The 19,733-nt window shown below is 37.0% G+C and overlaps 1 protein-coding gene across 1 annotated transcript in view; it reads right to left on the minus strand.

Annotated features, from left to right (window-relative positions):
- Positions 1–19,733, minus strand: part of OTOGL (otogelin like) — a 98,222-nt gene that overhangs the window by 37,258 nt on the left and 41,231 nt on the right. Inside the window, exons 26-32 of the mRNA XM_063394994.1 lie at positions 11,284–11,418; positions 10,670–10,816; positions 8,882–9,001; positions 6,590–6,706; positions 3,681–3,837; positions 3,114–3,140; positions 1,522–1,689 (exon numbers count right to left, since the gene is read on the minus strand). Coding sequence (XP_063251064.1) covers positions 1,522–1,689; positions 3,114–3,140; positions 3,681–3,837; positions 6,590–6,706; positions 8,882–9,001; positions 10,670–10,816; positions 11,284–11,418 — 871 coding nt within the window. The remainder of the gene's footprint in view (positions 1–1,521; positions 1,690–3,113; positions 3,141–3,680; positions 3,838–6,589; positions 6,707–8,881; positions 9,002–10,669; positions 10,817–11,283; positions 11,419–19,733) is intronic.

Here is a 19,733-nt window from a genome sequence, read left to right on the forward strand (position 1 = left end):
AAAATGGTGAGATTTTCACAGAAAACAACTTATGATTGAAATTAAATCCTATGTGTTGACTGTTGAGTGGCTCCTTTTAAAAACCTGCTTTTCAAAAAAGAAAAAAATAAATTCAGCTTTATGTTGCACAAAACAGAGTTAGAAATGCAGTGCAGGGTCTAAAAGAGACTAAAAATGATCCTGTAATCTAGAACCACTAGGGAACTTATCAGTTAGACCAAAACTACATTCAGCCTACTGCTGAATCAAAAATTATCCCTAAGCAGACTCAGACTGGAACATGCATATCTTTGGAGTTTTTCTCAAGTTTGGATAAATGTCTGACAGCTTCACAGTGTTAAAATTTTGTTAGTTAATAATATCACATTGTAAGAACATTGAGGTCAGGCTTTTTTTATATGCAGTCATGTCCACAAATACAGTAAGAAAATCTACGGCCAAGTAAGAGAGTTGACCTCTATTTGGTCTACCCATGCCACAAATCAAAAGTGAAAAAATTCTCTGAAAATGTAAGAATGTATAAGAAGAGTGACTTCATACTTGAGTTTCAACTTGAATATGGTCTAGAAGTATTTTAATCTAGAGGAATACTGTCTCATCCCTTATTTCCATATGAAAGACGTCTGTGTACTGCACGGATATAATGAATTATTTACTTCTACTTTACATGGGGATATGACAAGACTGAATTAATTCTTCTGTTGTATGTATTTTTAATTTTAAAATCAAATCCAAACCCCTAATTTTCCCATGGCAATAAACATTCAAATAAATTAAACTTAGTTTGAAATTTTTCTGTGGAGTCTTTCTTGATGTTGATTTTTGAGGATTTGCGATTTTTTTCAACAAATTAAATTATTTGAGAAAGCAATGACAACATATTGATTTAATTGGCACAAACTTCACATATGTGAAGAAAGAAAAATAAATACAGAAGTAAAATATTTAAACATGTTTAATTTTTTTAATGTAGTTTGGTAAGTCTTTGTTAAGTACAAATAGAGCTTAGGATTAGCTGTTCACCTAAGAAACTACCTTCTACATTGCACAGAGATGCTGCTTATTAACAATGCAAAAATGGATTGATCATTCTGAGTTGCACATTTTCTAGGTCAGGAAAAGTAACAAATAAGGTGAAAACATAAAGTAGAACCAATTTTACTGGAGACAAAAATACCCTGCATTCACCTTCAGTGTTGATATTTGCTAGATACTTGTGTAAAATTCACCAGTTTCCAATCTTACAATCTAACTATATTTTTTCACAAAGTTATTCTATTCACTTGTATTTTGTAATATTTCTAAAATAATTTTTGAAAAGTCAACTTTAAAGCTGGAAATGAGGATTTCTAATATTAAAAAAAATAGTTTTAAATTCCTTCTTCATTTTGAAACTGGCCACTTATTCCAACAACTAAAAATATCTGGACTACTTTAGGACATTTAGAAGATGCAGCAAAAATCATTCATATAGTTTGAGTTCTATATGTCACCATTAGCAAAACTGCTGAGAACACTTACATAAATCTTTATCTTTAAAAAGACCTGGAGTTATCATGAAACTGAAAATTACATTTCCATGTGCTCCAGCTCTAGGCAGGGGAAATATCCTTCTGCTGGACACATTAGCCCCTATAATTGTGTCGTTCACTCCAAAACTTGCCAAAATATAGGGCCCTTCACCAAGACCTAAGGGAATAAAAATCAGTTAGAAAAAGAAAAAATTTCATTGCATAATATACAAAACTTAAGTCTTAATTTTCCACTTGGTAGTGGAAACATGCATAACTCTGTCCTTGACTTTAACCCTGGCAGGCAGCAAAGCACCACACACCTGCTCACTCTCCCCACACCTCACAAAAGAATCAGAGGGGAAGATCTGAAAAAAACTCATGGGTGAAGATAAAGACAGTTAAATCATGGTTGGGTTTGAACTTTGTTTATAGAGAAATAAGAAAAAAGAAAAGAAAACCAAATAAAAAAATTGCAAGAAAAATGATGAAAAAGCCAAAATTCTTCACCATCAGCTGACCAACATCAAGATGAACCCTAAGCAATGCCAGTCCCAGAGAACTTCCCCTCCAATTTCTATTGCTGAATTCAACATCGTGGGTTCTGCAACATCCCTTTTTTCAGCTGGGGTCAGCTGTCCCAACTCTGTCCCCTCTAACCTCCTGTGCAACCCCAGGTGGTGGATCAGCATGGGCACTGGGAAAAGCCTTGATCTGTGTAGTTTTTAGCGGTAGCTAAAATACCACTGCCATCACAAATACAAAATATATTATTAAATTCATGCAAATTATACAAAGAAAATTATCCAAATCCAGTACTCCTTCCTACTTTTTCATAGAATCATAGAATAATTAAGGTCAGAAAAGACCTTTAAGACCACTCTCCTGATGTTCACCATTAAAGCCATGTCCTCAAACCTTTTTTGTATAAGATAAAATTCCCTATTAAAAAGTAATTGTGGCAAGTCAGCTATACCTAGCAAGATCTACATGCTATTACTGTAGTAGGCCAGACAGGAGGAGAAAAAAATCATCTCCATAATGATCCTCATTAAGGGATGCAAGTCATCCTAGTCATCAAAAAGATACATAAAGTCAGATTCATATACCTGCAATTAGACAAGTTTCCCTTTTCAATATCTATTACTTCCTATAAAGCATGTTCACAGTATCTAAATATTAGAGGGGATGACACAGGAATTAATTCTGTTAAATGAATATCACCCTCATTCTAAGGTACTGTTCTTTTTACAGTACAGTATTGTGAGACTTGTGCATAGAATCCCATAGCCTATCAATGTCCAAATATTGTAGGTGCCAGCTCTGATATTTACACAACAAACACAAGGAAATGTCCTTCTAGACCTTCTCCCTGACTGCTACCATCAGTTACAGGATGATGGATCAATCCACCTCCCCACAATGAACATTCTGAAGTTATTAATGGAGGCATTAGGGATTATTAGAATCATTCAACACAGCTTGGACACTAACCTTCACTCATTAAAAATAAAAGCAATGTTAAAACCACATACATCAAGACAAAGGAAAAGCCCATAAATTAATCGAGTTTTTTAAACAGGAATATCAAATAGTACATACCTTGGTTGTAATATTCACAGTCATAAGCTAAAAGAAAAACAAGTATATTGTTATCATTATTATTATTGTTGCTGTTGTTATTACTATTATTATTATTACAAAGTAAGGAGAGAATCCATGCATATCTGCATCCTAAAAATGTAAAGCTCGCTTTCAGGTGAGGATGTTTCATGTCCCACAGGATATTTCAGTCAGTGATTTTATTTTCTCAGACTTCCATTCGGTGACAACAGACCTGAAGCAGGAATTATTCTACAGCTAAGAACCCCTCTTGCTGTCAGTGAAAAGAACAGACTGGGTCTCTTTGCAGCCCTCCACAGAAAACTGGACATCCACCAGTGCCTTTCCCACAGTCTCTGCACTAACACTCCCTGAGCACAGCCAGCCTTTGCAGCAAGACAGTGAATTTGGGTGTGTAAGGATGACACAGCTAACACACAGACAGCTTGAGAGATGTGGACTATGTTTATTTTCCACCTGCTTCTGTCATATTTGTGTAATTGGGCAGAAAAAAGTCAGAGATGGCTGTGAGATGGGCTCTGGTGCGTGGCCAGCCCAGGTACATACCACAGAGCAAAGGAGATCGCCAGTGAATCACCGCTCCTTGCTGGCAGCACTTGTGAGCATAAGCTGCAATACTGGTACACAAACACTCACAGTCCCCACCAAGATTGCAGTTGCATGTATCAGTGTGACAATTTTTGATAAAAGAAGTCACATCAATCTGGTGGGGGAAAAAGAAGAAAAATAGGTGACTTGATTGCATGAGCTGTACAAACGTCAGTTGCAGCAGGAGTTTTACTTCTGGACTGACTGAAAGAATTAAACACAAAAATCCAAAGTCTGGGCATATTCCTACACAAAATGTACACTTCGAGTTATCAGTCTATACCTAATTTAAAGGCCAGAAGAAAAATTCAATCAATGATTACTAAAAACATGCTTGTCCACACACTTGCTGTTCATCAATTTTAAAGAATTATTGAAGCTGGCAGTTCTGCTTTTATAAGGCAAATACTGCCATCTGTAGTCATCCTGTCAGTTTTGCATGAATAACAACAAAACCAGAGCTGCGCCTCTGATCACCAAGTTATTAAAGTGATAATTTGTAGAGAGGGGTTTTGCCAGGGGAAGAAAGCTTAACACCATTGGTGACATTGTGCAGAAAAAGAAATATTTCTGCACTTATCAAGTTTTTAATATGATTTGCCCACAAAACTTCCTTAGATCAGAACCCACGTTCCCTAAAATCCTATCACAATATTTCCTGGTTTTACATGATATACTATTTCTTGAGTTTAAGTCATCTTTTTCGAAATGTTGAGCAACATTTTCAAAACAGTGTTCTTACTCAATGCATGGAATGTTTCAAGCAATGCTTCTCTTCAGTTTGGTCTCTGGTCTAGCTCAGCTGTAAAGCACTCAAATGGCACACGTCAGATTACAGAAATACCACCACGGTAACAAAGAACTGCTTATCTAACACGAAGACAGCTTCTCAGCTGGCAGTTGCTAGAAGCTGGCAGGGACTGGATCAAGGGCAGAGAGAGATGTTATTTTGCTTTCATTCTTTTTCCTGTTTTGAAAACAGGGATACCACTGGGGACATGGAGGACACACATGAGAACCAGCTCCACTGAAAGTAGCAGTAGTAGCTTTGTAGAAATCACCAAACAGCAAACTGCTCCAAAGATCTCAATCTGTCTTTCATGCCTGCAGAGCAGCATATCTCCATGGGTCAGCAATATCCTACTCTTGTGACAAACTGGGAGCCTTGGGCCAATGCTCCTGCTGAGTTCAGGAATTATGAGGAAGTCTCTTTTTCCTCCAAGTGTTCAGGTTCCTCAGACCCTGTTGAATTTAGTGCTTAACTGGGCAACTGCAATCCATCAGTTGCTGCCAGCCAGAAATGAAAGATTTTGTCTCCCTGAAAACTGCTGTTGCAGCCTGAGTAGAGCTGCAAGGCCACCTGTCCCACAGACAGGAGCTTGACTGAATGCACTGCAGGATCTTCCACCTACACAGCAGGAGCAACAATAAGCATATTTTAAACCCTCATCTATGTTTTCTGTTCTTTCCCTGTCCCCAGTTTCAGCCACTGCTCAGGCTTTTTTCTTGGCACCCTGTTCCCCACCCAGCAGTCAGCTGCAAATGCCCTTGATCGGAGGTCACTTTACATGACATTTGCAGGAGCTGTACTTTCGCATGCTGATTAATAGGTTCTAAAAACACATGAAAGAAGTTTGCTTTACAGACTCTCCAATACAAGACAGATACATATGTGTGGGAGTACTTGACCACTAACTAAATTACATGTTTTGCACCTCGCATAGATTTTTTAACATAATTCTGCTAAATTTTTGGCATAATATTTTCAAATTTTAATCACAACATGGATAAGATATAAAAAATGAATGTTCAAAAGAAAATATCTTTCCAGGTTGTTATAATAATACAGTTTCTTAAAATCTCTCCAAAGTTCCATTTTTATTTATTATTTACCACTTCAAAAATACACTCATCACTATGTTCTCAGGCACATGCTCAAAAAAATTCTTTACATAGTAACTTAAGTCAACATTAATAAATCTCTTGGGTTAAGCTACTGCAACCTCCTTCACAGGCAAATTCCTAACCATGTTGCTATCCAGCTTCGCTCCTGAAAGTCAGGAGGTTCAGCTGAGACAGCTAAGGATCTCATTTAGTATTAATAATCATGAAGAAATTAAGAGACTGAGATGAAATGTCGTAGTGGTTCTTGCTTGCTCAGGTGTAAAAAAGAACCTAAATTCCATTGGGAAGCTAAAATCATAAATAGGGGAAAATGTATGAAGCATGTCTTGCATTGATAATGTGTGGATTAAAATGGAATAGAAGATTACAAATATAGTAAAAATAGTGTTGTCCCCATCTTGTCTAGACTGAACTGAAGGACATTCTTGTAACTCAAGTCCCAGGCTCAGCCAGGTATTGGGAAAACAATGATACCAAACCTCATAGTTTTGATGAAACCAGATGATAAACTGCCAAATAAAAGTACCATCAGCTCTGAAGCTGAAATCTTGCTCTCATATTTCTTTCTATATAGAGCAGGACACTAAACAAAATAAACCCATTTGAGCTAAGCTGTAGGTGTGTTACACATACACTTATTTTAGAATCCCTCAATTTATACAAATTTACAATTTATAAAACTTAGCTACCTATACAGATAAAAAGTATAAATAAAACTTAAAGAGAATAGAACTTTGATTATTGAGTTGACTAACACACAACTCTGTTACCACGTTTATGTTTAGATTCCAGTCTTGAAAGGAACAAGGAGCTCTGCACAAATATAGCCCACCCACACAGATATACTTGCAGGACTTTACTCTGTATCCTCACATTCAGACTGAGGATACTAGCAATAAGAAATTAATTACTGGAATTTTATTATTTTCATGACAGCAATCTTGGCTATTTAATAAACTTACCACATTGCGACAAGGTGCAAAAAGGTCACTGTATAAAATTGAGCATTCCTTTTTGGCATAAGGGAATTTGCTCTGATGTACTTCACATGGTCTCAGTGTTTCATTTGGGCTCTTGCACTTGAAAACAAGCAAAAAAACCACAAATATTTTATAGGTAGCTGTGTTTATCACAGACTCGGGTACACCATAGTATCATATAATTCAATACTTGCATAATCAGAAAATAAAAAATTTAAATGCTATCGTCTTCATCTTCTTTCCTTGATTTGTTTTTGTCATAGAAAACATTTGGACAAAAAAGAATCTTTTTGTTTTGTTCTAAAGCACTAAAATGTTCCTGCTGTCTGCTTAGTGCATAAAGACAAAATGTTTTCTTTGTGACACATTATAATCATTACCAGAGCAACCAACTGTAACATCACAAACAAATACGTGGTCCAAATCCATCCTGGGTGGTTTTCACTGACTTTAAATGGAGTCATACTACAAATGGCTTTAGCCCTGTAAGTTCAAAAAAAAGAAGCAGTGGTAGGAAGGGAGAAACTCATTTAAAAAAATAGAGTCAAAGGTCATCATGATAACTGGAAAATGGGTGAGGTACAACCACATGGCTTATAGGATCTCTTCAAAAAGAAAAAAAAGAACAGAAAAATATAGGAAAGGGACACAGAGCTCAGAGAGCACGAGTTCATCTGACACCATGCTGTCTTGGTGCAGCAGGGAGGGTGGGTGTAATGCACCAGGAGGGTGTGACAATGAATGCGTCCCACAGCAGCCTTGGCTGTAGTGCAGTTATCCACCTCTGCTGCCCTTCTGTGCAGATGCTCAGACACTGCTTGTGAGGATTTGTGCTGCCACTCCGAGGAAGGAGAAGCCCTGGAAGCATCTCATGCTTCACAGTGCTCATACAAGCACATTTCCCAGCAGCAGAGCTGGGTTCTAGGCCTCCAGCTATCAAATACTCCTTTACAACATTGAGGCTTTTCAGAAATGGTGACCACAAGATCTCTTGACAAAGGCCAAAGGTCCTTTCTGAAAAAGTCCCCAAGGCCTACTGTGGGAGCAGATGAAGTGTCAAGTCTGTCTGACCACAGCTGGCCAGCAAGCCCGAGGCTGAACTTAGATCCTGAGAGCTCTGGCATTCATAATCTGGAGGTTACATGAGATTTTACAGATACCTATCTTCACCAAAAAGTAAGGTGCAAGTCTGAGATGCATAAGCAAAAGCTATAACATCCTACAACTTAATGTGCCATGCAAACATTATACACCTTTTTAAGGGAGCCACTGAACTGATAAATTGAAAAAGAAAAATTCATTAACTTCATACAGAGTATTCACACATTTGTTTATGTACAGCCTTCTAGATTAGCAGTATAACTCTGCACATTTGCCTTGCTTCCTTGTGAAATTTAAACATTTTACGTAGAATAAAATATATCCAAAGAGAGGTATTGAGGCAGAGAAGCCTCAAAATCTTTATTCCAAAGCATTCTTCCATGAGGTGAAAGATATTTGGTTAATTTTCTGCTGTGTCAAGGAGAGAACAGATTAAAAACTGGTCCTGACATACAAAAGGAGTGCATTACAAATAATGATTTTTCAGGAGGTCCACAAGGCTTTAAAATTTTACATCTTCTCAGGACAAATTAATGAAATACCTATTCTCCTGTGTTATAAATCGGAGTTGCAGTCATCCACTCCCTACAGCATCCTCCTACCTTCTCCTCAGAAGACAAGTTTCCATACTGAGTTGTGCCTGTTGCTGTTCTCAGCCTTTTCTGCCCGTCCCTTCACCACCTCTGCTTTGTTAGTTTACTCTGTTTACAAAGTGCCACTAAAATAAGTCTTCATTTTACTTTCAGGGTTCAGGAAGAAACTCTTCCAGGCCTCTTTTTTCCAGCATTCAGATTCTGTTTACTTTCAGTATCTTGATGCTTCCAATCTCAGAGAAATTACAATTGTTTTTAAAATTGGGATGAATCAAAAATACCAGAAGCAGTGTACCTAACTTTGTAGAACACAGAAATGTAGACAGATATAATTGTCTTATACAGGGAAAATATCTTTCCCTAAAGAAATTGTTTAGTTTCATTTAAATTTGATATCTGTTCGCTATGACATAAGACATTATTAACACATTTCACATCTATTCACAAAAATTAAAATGTCCTCTTATACCATGACCATAATTTTAGAAAATACCTGTACATCATGTGCTTATAATATGCTCATTTACAAACTAAAATTATAATCTTTTTTCTCTACATTTTTACTGGACATGGGACTTACCTGTCCTAGTACCCAGCTGTCTCCAAATACCTGTGCATTTCTCACCTCCATGTTGTTTGATGTAGTCAGATCATTTGAAGTGTATTTGTCAAAATTTCCACACAAGCCTGCCAGTTTGCCCTGAAAAAGAAATTTTTTTCATCAATTCACAGTCAATAATGACACACATGGAATATAAAAATTTATAAATGAAAAGGGTAAATGTAAATCTGACTTATCCTTTGAATAATCTGATACTCTGCTATGCCTGCAATTCCATATTGCAAATATCTTTCAACAGAAATCAGTGGTTTTCTTCTTATTTTCACAACTTCTTCTTACTGTCTGCCTATGAAAACAGACTGGAACCTTGAATTTTTTTTTTCTGAAAGCTCAGTAGTGAATCCAGTCCAAAAGTCAAAAGTTCAGGTGAATTACCTCATGATTGTGAAGCCTGACTAGTTGTTGTCATTAAAACTTGCTGCTTCTAATTTTAGTTCACAATAGCTAGAACATTTGTAACAGCAATTATAAAAGAGACAGCTGCAACTTTCTTCTCTTGGGCATATGCTGCTGATGGAAAAACTATGCCTGCACTTTATATACATGCATACATACATAAATATATAGGAAAACAGATATTCCTGCACAACAACAAAAAGCAGAGTTGGATTTTTAGGCTGTTGTGGCTCACACTAATGAGTTCTTTTTTCTTAAGGTCTGTTGCAGACATCTTACTGAACTAGAGCCTCTGGAAGAAACAGTCACTGGAAACAGGAAGAACTGGAAGTATTTGTGTTCCTAAAGGCAACCTGTAGAACTCAGCTCCCTGCTAGCTTACTCAAAAACAGAAGAATTTTTTTTTCTCTATGTGTATTGATGGCTGATAAATCAACTTGTAGGTGAATTAAGGTGAATTAAGTATTTCATTATTTGGACAGAAGCCTATAATAATTTTGCTTTAAACCCACATCAGATGGTAATTATAGCTTTGACTTACACTTCAAAAAATCTGATACTGTATTCTAGTCTAGCGTACTTTCTTTTGCTGAATGAGCCCCATTTTAATGTGTGTGTGTTCACGTTTGAAACACAGAGAAATCAAATTTTGAATTGCACTGATATGGTTACTCTGCCAGCACCCAAAGACTGAGTTGCAGGGACACCAAGGTAGATGATGATATAGGAATGGAAAAGAGAAGAGCAACTGGAAAAAAAAGGAGCCTGAAATTCTTCCTTGTGTCATTATCAAATACTGTCACAATATATCCATTAGGTATAAATGTAAGTTTTTGTCTATACCTTTTTCTGTGTTTTATCTTTTTAAATTCAGCCTGAGTTGACTCCATCTGTTCATCTCAGAAGCCTCTACTACATCTCAGGTTGCTGTTCCCTCATCAGTCTCATGCAATCTATACTACAAACTTGCCATCTTCCATGTCTTCCACTGGGCATGGAAGCTTCTTTCCCATTGGCTTTAGCCAATGAAAATATGCAGTGAACTTGGTAACTCAAAAACTACCCCCCTTCTTCCAGCCCCCAAAGGATCTTTGAGCCAGAGCTGAATCACTGCATATCTCCAAGGCTGCAACAGAGTAAGCATACATGTAGAAACGACTCCTTCTCTTCAGAAGTTGCATTCTCCATCTCCTCTTACCTGGGAAATGCTAGCAGCTGAACATCACAACAAATAGCTGTATCACCGGGAAAGCTAGTCTTGAAGAAAAGACTATCACAACTATTCAATAAAAGATCACATTAGCAATATAGAGAATCTACACAAAATTTTGGGTTTATATTTCGGCTCACCTTCCATCGAGGTCCAACTTTAACATGCATCATTGTCTTCTTATCCCACAGAATTGTAATGTCCAGTTCTGGAAAGTGTATCACAGTATAATATCCAGCCTTCCAGAGCTGATAGCTAGATTTGCTTTCCTGTGCCCCTAGGGTCTTCTGACACAAATGAAGATTTATTAAGATCTACTAAAGTAATGCTTCCAAGGTATACAGCCAGATAACAGCAAAGTGTGTATATTGAAGAATATTTTAGCATATGGCTGAATCAATAATATTAGTAGAATTGTTGTTTAAGACTTTGATATTTTGTCTTTTCAGTCATTCAAGTTTGCTTTGTACTTTGGTTTCTCTTTCAAAACCAACTGGAAAGAAACTCATAAATGCCAGTATGTTTCAACTGCTTGAGAACTTGGGGCAATCTTCTTTGTATAACAAATAGAAATTGAAACAAACAATGTGAAAAAAAAAGTGTGTCCTGGGACCTGCTGCTTTATCCAGGCCTAAACATTTGTACTATATTAACTCAGACAGAGAGACGCTTTCCAAAAACATGCTCCTTTAGAGCTGTAAATTTGCAGAGCTTATCTTAAAGGGCAACCCAAAAAGGAAAGAAAAGAACTAACCTGCTTCTCAGAAGGTTCGCTAAAATAAATCTCAGTGTCTCCAACAGTGATGAAAACATTCTTTGAGCAAACAATATCATTGTCAAAGCACTTTTTGTTCTGAGCAATTATAGATATATTTGAGTTATCTGTGCTCTGCAAAATTAAGAAGAAATTATTTTACTTATATATTCAATTGCATTTCACTTCTGCAGATTAATTCTATGCTTACCATCACAAAAGAAAAATGGATACTTTAGAATTTACACACATTTGAAGTTAAATTTAAGCAAGTTACCAAATCAGGAAATGCATTTTTAAATTCAAAGCTGAGCCCAGAAGCTTTGGAATTAAACACAAAGAGCCATTATGTTCAGCTGTGACTCCTCTTGCTGAAGACTTCACAAACTCAGAGGATCAGGCTACCCCTAAAATAAGAGTTTGGTTTAGGCTTTTATAATACGCATATGCTTGGAATCCAATATTTACAGCACAGTGTGGTTGTTGAAATTGAGACATGCTATAAAAAGAGCTTTATTTTTAAACACAGGTACATGAGATCAAGCTGTTTTCGTATTTTAAAAACCAAGAAACCTACCATCTGTCTGTAGTAGATAGAACAGTTTCTGTGCTACCACATATCAAAATTCACAAAACCATGAGTCATACTCAGTGTTATTGGAGGGGATAAAGGTTTCTGCCAATACTTTTGTTTGTAGGGTGGGGTTATTTTAACATTTAGAAGATTTGAATACTTTGTTGTCCTGATTTACTGGTGTTTTAGTACTTTAAACTCAAATGTACTGCCTTCCCAATCCCACACCTTTTGATTCCACAGCCCTTTCATTAATTTTCCATTCTAGGCACAAAAAATCACCTTTGCACCTCGGCTCAACACGTCTATTTATTCACCTACAGCTTCTGGGTTCTTCCTGAGGGAAACACACATGCACCCATGCTAAGATTTTTATTCGAACAAGGGAGATGAACTGTCTTTTCAGAGAGTTGCTAACACTACCACAAACAAAAACAAACTCGAGTTATTCCTATTATTTCCTATTTTAATTTGCTTTCCTCATCATTTCTGTACCAATCCTTGCACATCAACAAGCAGCCATAACTATAGAAATTACTTGAGAAAGTTAACTTCATAACATTAATATGAGTCAATAACACTGTTTCTGAATCTGGTTCAATTTTTGATTGAATTCAGTCCTACAATCACCAGAAACCTGAGATAGACATGAAATAAAAACCTTGGAAGTGACAAGTAGCACCCACTACTAACCTAGTCTTATATGGGACACCTGGGTAGTGCTGGGAACAAAAAGGTTCTCTTCTTGCAAAAACACTTCTTGCTTCCACTCTCCTTTGAACATAGTCTCTGAGACTATGACTAGATGAAACTAATTGCAACTGCTAATGGGCATGGTGTGCCATGGTGGAAATGGTGGCTCTCAGCATCTCCCCAGTCCTGGGAACTGTGCTTGGCTCCCAGCAATGCTCTTGAAGAGCTCCACCTGGCCACAACAGGGGGCACCTGTTTCTCGCCTTGGTTTCTGCCCACAGCATCTCTCCCCAGAGCTTCACTTCCTCCTCTGGTCAGTGTTCCACTGCCTTGGTCAGTATATCCCTGAAATATTGCTGGCTACTTACTCCTAACTACATCTTGCCTGTCTCACATTTGTACCCTTATTTATTCTGTGCTCATCAGAATTCAAGAATTAAATTTAAAAAATCAGTAATTTTTCCTCATCAGTGAGAAACATGGCATGCAGAAAACATAGGTGCTATAGGAAGCAGTTTGTGCATTTTTTCTTCATAAAAGTCATAGTGACCAAACTCTTTAAAGAACACTTTCAATCTAAAATCAAAAACAAACCCAGACCCAACCCCAGATGATGGAAAGCATTGAGGTATTCTTTTGCCACACAGAGGAGGTGCTACCATTTTGCTACCCTTAGTCTAGCATGGCCCACAAGCCAGGGGATGCTGCTGCCTGGCATAGAAAACACTCTACAGCAAGAGAGTGCTTGTAAACATGATGAGCACAAGCTGTGGGAGACTGCCTGCAAGCTCTGTGTTACCCTAATGCCAGGGCTTAGGAAACAGATGGTATTTGTCAGCAGTTAGCTTGGAAGACAAGAGTTACAGTGGGTAAAGTTATTCACCACTTAGTGGTAAGGGGGTGTAGGGAATCAGAGCTCTATGATTTAGCAAGGAAAAGTATCAGTTTAAAAGTATCAAAAGCTTCAAGGTAAAGCAAAGTTCATCTATTCCATTCTGTTGTAAAGTTGTTTTAAGTTGCACTCAAAATAAAATTGGTCACTACCTTATTGGGAAATACACTGTGTTTTAATTAAGCCAGGCCTGCTGCTGGAGTGAGTACAACAATTATTCCCCTCCAAGTCAGATAAGAGCCCAGAGCATTTTTTGATTTATTGGATGTGATGTGGTAAATTAAAAAGGAGACAATCTCATTAATGTGGTAGGTAGGACGAAAGCTGATACATTCTGTGCTGGCCAACTGAAAAGTGAGAAAGGCAGTCACCTCCCCACCATGGCCCAGTGCAGAGAAGGACTTTGCTTGCACTCTCTGGGTCTATTTGATGCCTAAGACATTGTGGGCTCATTTCATTGCACAGTTCATTCTTCTGCAGTTAGCTTAGTCTCAGCAAAAAGGACGCTCTGAGTTAATAGGGAAGCAATGTAAGAAAAGAAATGAAGAGCTTGATTTTAAATAAGGATAGTTAAATCCAGCTAATTATCCCACAGTAAAAATACACCTTTTTTGGCAATGAAGACAAGTCCTTGAGGCAGCAGTGAGTAGCTATATTAGCCATGCTAATTGAAGTTGCTGCCTGTGCCCTCTGACAGTCCAGGCCAATCCCCTCAGCTGAACAGCATCAACATACTCAAGTCAGAAGTTTTTGTGTATGGTTGGGATTTGAGCCAAGGGCACAAACTGAGTTATATTTCAAGTTAATTCTGCAGTACAGAGAAGCCCGGAGCCAAGAAGTGTTTTGCTGACCACGGCTAGAACAGGGAGTCCTGAAGACATGTAAAGTACTTCCTTACTTGTAGGACTGCATGATGGTGTTAAATTACTAGAAATTATGCAGGATGAGTATGCAGAGAGACTGTGGTAGTAGTTCAGTAGAGTTATTAGTAAACCAGACATTTAAGAAAAAAGGCCTTTGCATTAAATCCTGAATCTTCTGTGCTTTCTCTTTTTCTAATTAAATCTCAGACCTAAACCCAAACATAAAAATATCATTATGGATTACATGTCTCTTATGGCTCTAAGCTTTCACAAAATTATTTGCTTTACATACATACTCTTGCCATTCTCCCCATAAAGCTCAACAGACACCTTTCCAAACCATACAATTCTAGACAAATTCAAACTTGAATGACAGTTTCTATCACAGTCTTCAACTACTCTGTAGCTGCTGCACATGCAGTGTCTTCTTTCAATAAAGAAGAAATAAAGTGCAATTGAAACTTAACACTTAACTATTACCAATGCAAAAGAAAAGACTATTCAGATAAAGTGAGGATCATCTTCTGATATTTATGTAAGACAGAAAGGTCTTAGGCAAATCTCAAGAGTTCTTAGGGAATGTGATGGTATTAATGATAATGATCAAGTTCCATCTGTCTAATCTGCACTAAACCCACACAAATATGAAAACAAGCTCTTGTTGCTACCACTAGCAGAAATGTCTGAGTAGACACTAGGAGCAGGTCTAATGAATAACAAGGTGGGGGGTTTTTTTGTTCTGTTTTTTTCTGCACAGCCTCTTTCCAAGGCAGAGTCACTCTTTACCTTTTTAGGTAAAATGCACCCAGCAGGGGATGTACTACAGTTCATCATGTGAAACCTACTTACGCTGACAGAAACTAGAAATAAAATGGTTTTCCCACTGCAAGAGTATCTTCCCACGTAAATTACCATATCCAGCCTGTTCCAACTTAATATCAGTTTCTTTGTGATAACATGGAGTTGCCAAGCAACAGGAAAGGCAGAGTCACAGCTCTGGGCAGTCAGTCAAAAGCTCATTGTCAGTCCCACTTCTCAGGACATTCTTTTTCTAGACTTCACTGCACTTTTTTCCATATTTCTTCCTAGTCAAAAAAGCAAAGCACTTCTTTCCTTTTTCTGGTTTGGTCATGGTTTGGAGGGGTTTTTTTAGCAGTGCTTAGGAATGCTAGAGTTTATTTTTGTTAGAAACTTTCTATTTCAATATCCTGTTAGAAATTTTCTGTCCCTTTTAACCAACAACAATGCTGTGTAGTGTGCTTACATTGTCAAAATGCAGCCGGGGAGAAGACAATTTAATTGGCTGTATTCATTTCTTTGAGTGTTTCATTAAATTCTCTCTAACTGTTCAGTGTAAAGATTGGTTCTTTTCCATTCTCAATACCCTGATTTACCCATTACTTTTGAGTTGTTCCCTACAAAATTGCAAACTAGGGTGGCCATGAAGGCATATAGGGATATCCTGGGGTGGGATAGAGATCGATTAGGCCTATCTTCCTTTCTCTTTAATGATGTTTTAGATGTTTTCATATATAGCCACAAAAGAAGTGCAAAAAGCTCTACAAGTACTGAAAAAATATACAATAGTTTAAAAAGTAGAATTTGCTTTCTCTTTCCTACATATTTTCAGAGAGATTCCTTAACTCTGTTCAGATCTAATATTTCAGGAGATTTTATGGAAAGTCAGACTTAGCTTGGTTGTGGTTTATTTGTTCTGGGTTTCTTCTGAAGGAACTTAATATTTGAAACTATTACTTCTAGTGAGCTTGATCCAGGAGAAGTAAAACATCTTAGCCCAGATTTAGAGAGCATTTGGGTATAAATATACAAGATATTTTGGAGAGCAGACAAATACCTTGGCATTTAACTTGTTCTTGCTCTATTATTTTCCTGTGCCATTTTACCATGGACTTGATCTCCAGATAAACAGTGAAAACACATTAATTGTGCAAAACTCATTTTAATTTACACTAAGAAGCTCTTATTGAAAGACTTCCTTTGTTTTGCTGGTGCACTAATTTCTTCTGCACCTTTCCAGATTTATATATACAGTCGACGTAACTTTATTTGACCCCTGTTTTTCTATCCTGTACTGATTTGTATGAGCAAATGTTCTTCCCCCACAGCTATTAAAACAATGGAGCAATATTGCTTGCAGTCGACAGATGGCACTGAAACACACTGTCTCAGTTTGGAAAGAAATCCACATGAAAGTTGGGGGAAAATATTATCAGAAAGGTAGTAGGTGATCCTCTTACACAAGAGAGAAAAGAGAGGAAAGGAATAGTAATAGCACTTTTTTCCCATCAATGTTATGTATTTTTATACAACTACTGAAAAAAATGGACCAAAAAACACATTTAGGAACTAAGAATCTGAGAGGAAAATTGCTTATACAAATGCACATTGATTTTCTTTTCCTTGACACCTTCTACATAGCTACAGATTATTTTCACTCAAAATATGGCAAAGCTTGCAGTACAATTGTAAGATAGGAGATATTTCTAGCTCTGAAGCACAGTTGAGCAGAAATGAAGGAGAGCAACATGACTGAGTAGATTCACTGATGAAAATTCAAGGAGTGAGATTCTTCCAGCTACTGACTTATCCTCAAACAACATCCAGATGTTTGCTAATGCATCCATGATAACTCTTTCCTATTTCTTTAAAAGTGGCTTCTAAAGGATACATGTCAGGCAGATAATAATACATGACAGTAAACATTTTACTTTATCTACTTAAAATAGAACCTTGTTTTAACTCAAGGTTTCCTAACTTTGAAAACACTGGAGAGAGATCACTGAAAAAGTTTTGATTTTCCTTTTTATGTATTGTAAGAGAATTATAGAAAAATATTTGAGAAAAAATAATTTAAAGCATGTTTTTCTTTTGTTTCATTTACTTAACTCTGCCTGTTTACCAAATTTAGGTTTTGCATAGGTCATATTACTGCAATCCCTTTCTAATTAAAAATGAGACCTTCTGAAGACAGAAGATTTGGGAACATTTAAATATTTGTTTCCAAGTGACACATTCTGTAATATTAATTATTCTGAATTACAAATCAGCAGCACAGTTGGTGGTGTTAGTTTTAATATCTAAGCATGTATTTATATGTATTTATATGTATTGACATGAGAACTGTTAGTGTTGTTTTATTAATAAGTGCATGATAAATATTAATATTATATTGTAGGTTGTAGTGATAAAGTGCAACAGGAAAATAAAGGACAGGAGCTCCAGCAAATGATTGCAGAAGCTAGAAGGCTGAAACTTGCACAAAGCTTTTATGATTTTCAATATTAAAAAAATGTTAAGTGTGTTCATTTAGAATAATTTTAATTCACAGTTCTCACAGTTCACCGACACCCAGAGTCAGAGGCCATACACTAAGCAGCATCTGCAGGTGACTGGCCCCAGCATCCTGCCCCTACAAACACAGGGAAGGGCTGGGTGCTACTGCTGCCCACACAGCTCTGACACAGCAGCACATCATGCTGGGTTTTCTCATCTTTTACTGCGCTGTGTCATCAACAGTCCACGAAGCTCTACCCACCAGAGACCCTCACACTCAGGCAGCCATTCTTACAGTGAGCTGACGTTTCAGGCAGCCATAAGAGTAAAACATTCTGGAGTCAGTATAGCCAAAGGGCTTTTGGATGATGAACAGTAACACAAAATCAGAAATACAAAGCAAAAGGTCACTAAATAGCAAAGTCCTCAAAAAGGCAATCCAACTTCTGAGTCACACTATGCACACACCATCTCCAAATTGCCATTCTCATCATAAGAAACTTTTCCCCAAGCCTTTCCTGGAAGCCCTCCATGCTAATCTGCACAAATTGAAAGAAATCTTTCCTTTGTTGGAGAATAAAAGTGATTCATTCACTGCATAATTTAATGGTCTGCAGAATCAGGTGGTGGAGGCGAAAAGGCGTGTAGAGGTAATTGAGTCTGAAATCATTGAAGAAAATGGAACCAGAGCATAAATTCATTGCCAACTGTAATCAGATCTTCTGCTCACAGAAGGAATAGAACAAATGGAAAAACAGGTACAGCTGAAGACAGGATGGAAAGGGATGTCCCCCAGAGGGAGCTTGCTATTGACCCTTACAGGGCTTCCAGAGACCCAGAAGAAAAAGGGCATCCAGAAAGGTTTCCTCTGAAATCATGGGACTGATGAAAAGCAAACGGTTGGTATTCTTTGTGACTAGAGCAGAGCAAGCTATTCACAGTAAACAGGTTTTTCACTGAAATGTAGTTTTTTTCTTTTTTGGACACAAATTTTCCCATCATTATTTTTATACAGTTACTGCTGCTATAAATTATTTGACAGGAGTTGTAGGTGGAAATATTTTGGTATATCATTTACTCATGAAACTACATGCTGGAATGTGGTTTGAGGATTAGATATATTAATTAAAAATTTTAAGGCATTCTGATTGAAACCCCATGTACAGTTTTATTCCCTGACAAAATGAAAATTACTTTTAGAGTCTGGTGTCCAATTTTAAACATTTTTAATTTCAAATTCAACATTATTTACTTTCCTATTAAAATCTCAGAATCTATTAAAAGAAACTATTTGTCTCAACTATGAATAACCAGCTTGACAATGTTGCTTAACCATGAACCTGCAGCTTTAATCCTCTACAGGGTGACTGACAGCAAGAAGAATGTATTTATTTTACAAATAGCCTATGAGAGAGACCATGCCAAATATTTAATTCTACAGATTTGCCAATTTCATGGATTTACAATCTCGCTACTTGGCACAAATGATGTTGAAAAAGAGCTGCACAAAATATTACAGATATTGAATAAAGGAGACTAGGATAAATCCTATTTCTGACTCCTCAGATGTGTCAAATGAGTAATTGAAAAATTGTTGCTGTGTGATTGCTCCAGCTTATGCCCAGTCATCACCTAAAAAATTTACCACTCAACATAAATATATCAGCAAATAATGGCTAAAAGATTATCAGTATATCAAACAATCTCTGTATTAAGCACTCTAATAAAAGTATAATTTACTAAGAGCTTTGAACTTGCTTCAGGTTACAAAAGAAGGGGAATGCAAGAAAAGAATCCCTGGCTATATTCCCCAGAGCAGTCCAGGTATCTAGCTCTGGGGACAGCTCAGCCATAAGAGAATCTTTTGGGAAATTATAGTAGTGGTTCCTGAGACGATGCATGTTTTGTTAAATGAACTTAATGAATGAGCTCTTATGTAATGTCTGCACTTCTAATTGGCATAATGGTTTGATTATTTGATCAAATGGCTCAAAATGGTCGTTGCTTTCACAATCCTCCAACATTGGTGTTAAAAGTTTTCATGATTGCATCAAAAAGGCTTGAAAAGGTGACTTTAAAATGCTCAAATCCCCAATGGCAGGTGAAAAGTAGTGAAAATATTTTTACCGCATAC

The sequence above is a fragment of the Prinia subflava genome, chromosome 4 (assembly GCF_021018805.1).
Source record: "Prinia subflava isolate CZ2003 ecotype Zambia chromosome 4, Cam_Psub_1.2, whole genome shotgun sequence".
Classification (NCBI taxonomy): Eukaryota; Metazoa; Chordata; class Aves; order Passeriformes; family Cisticolidae; genus Prinia; species Prinia subflava.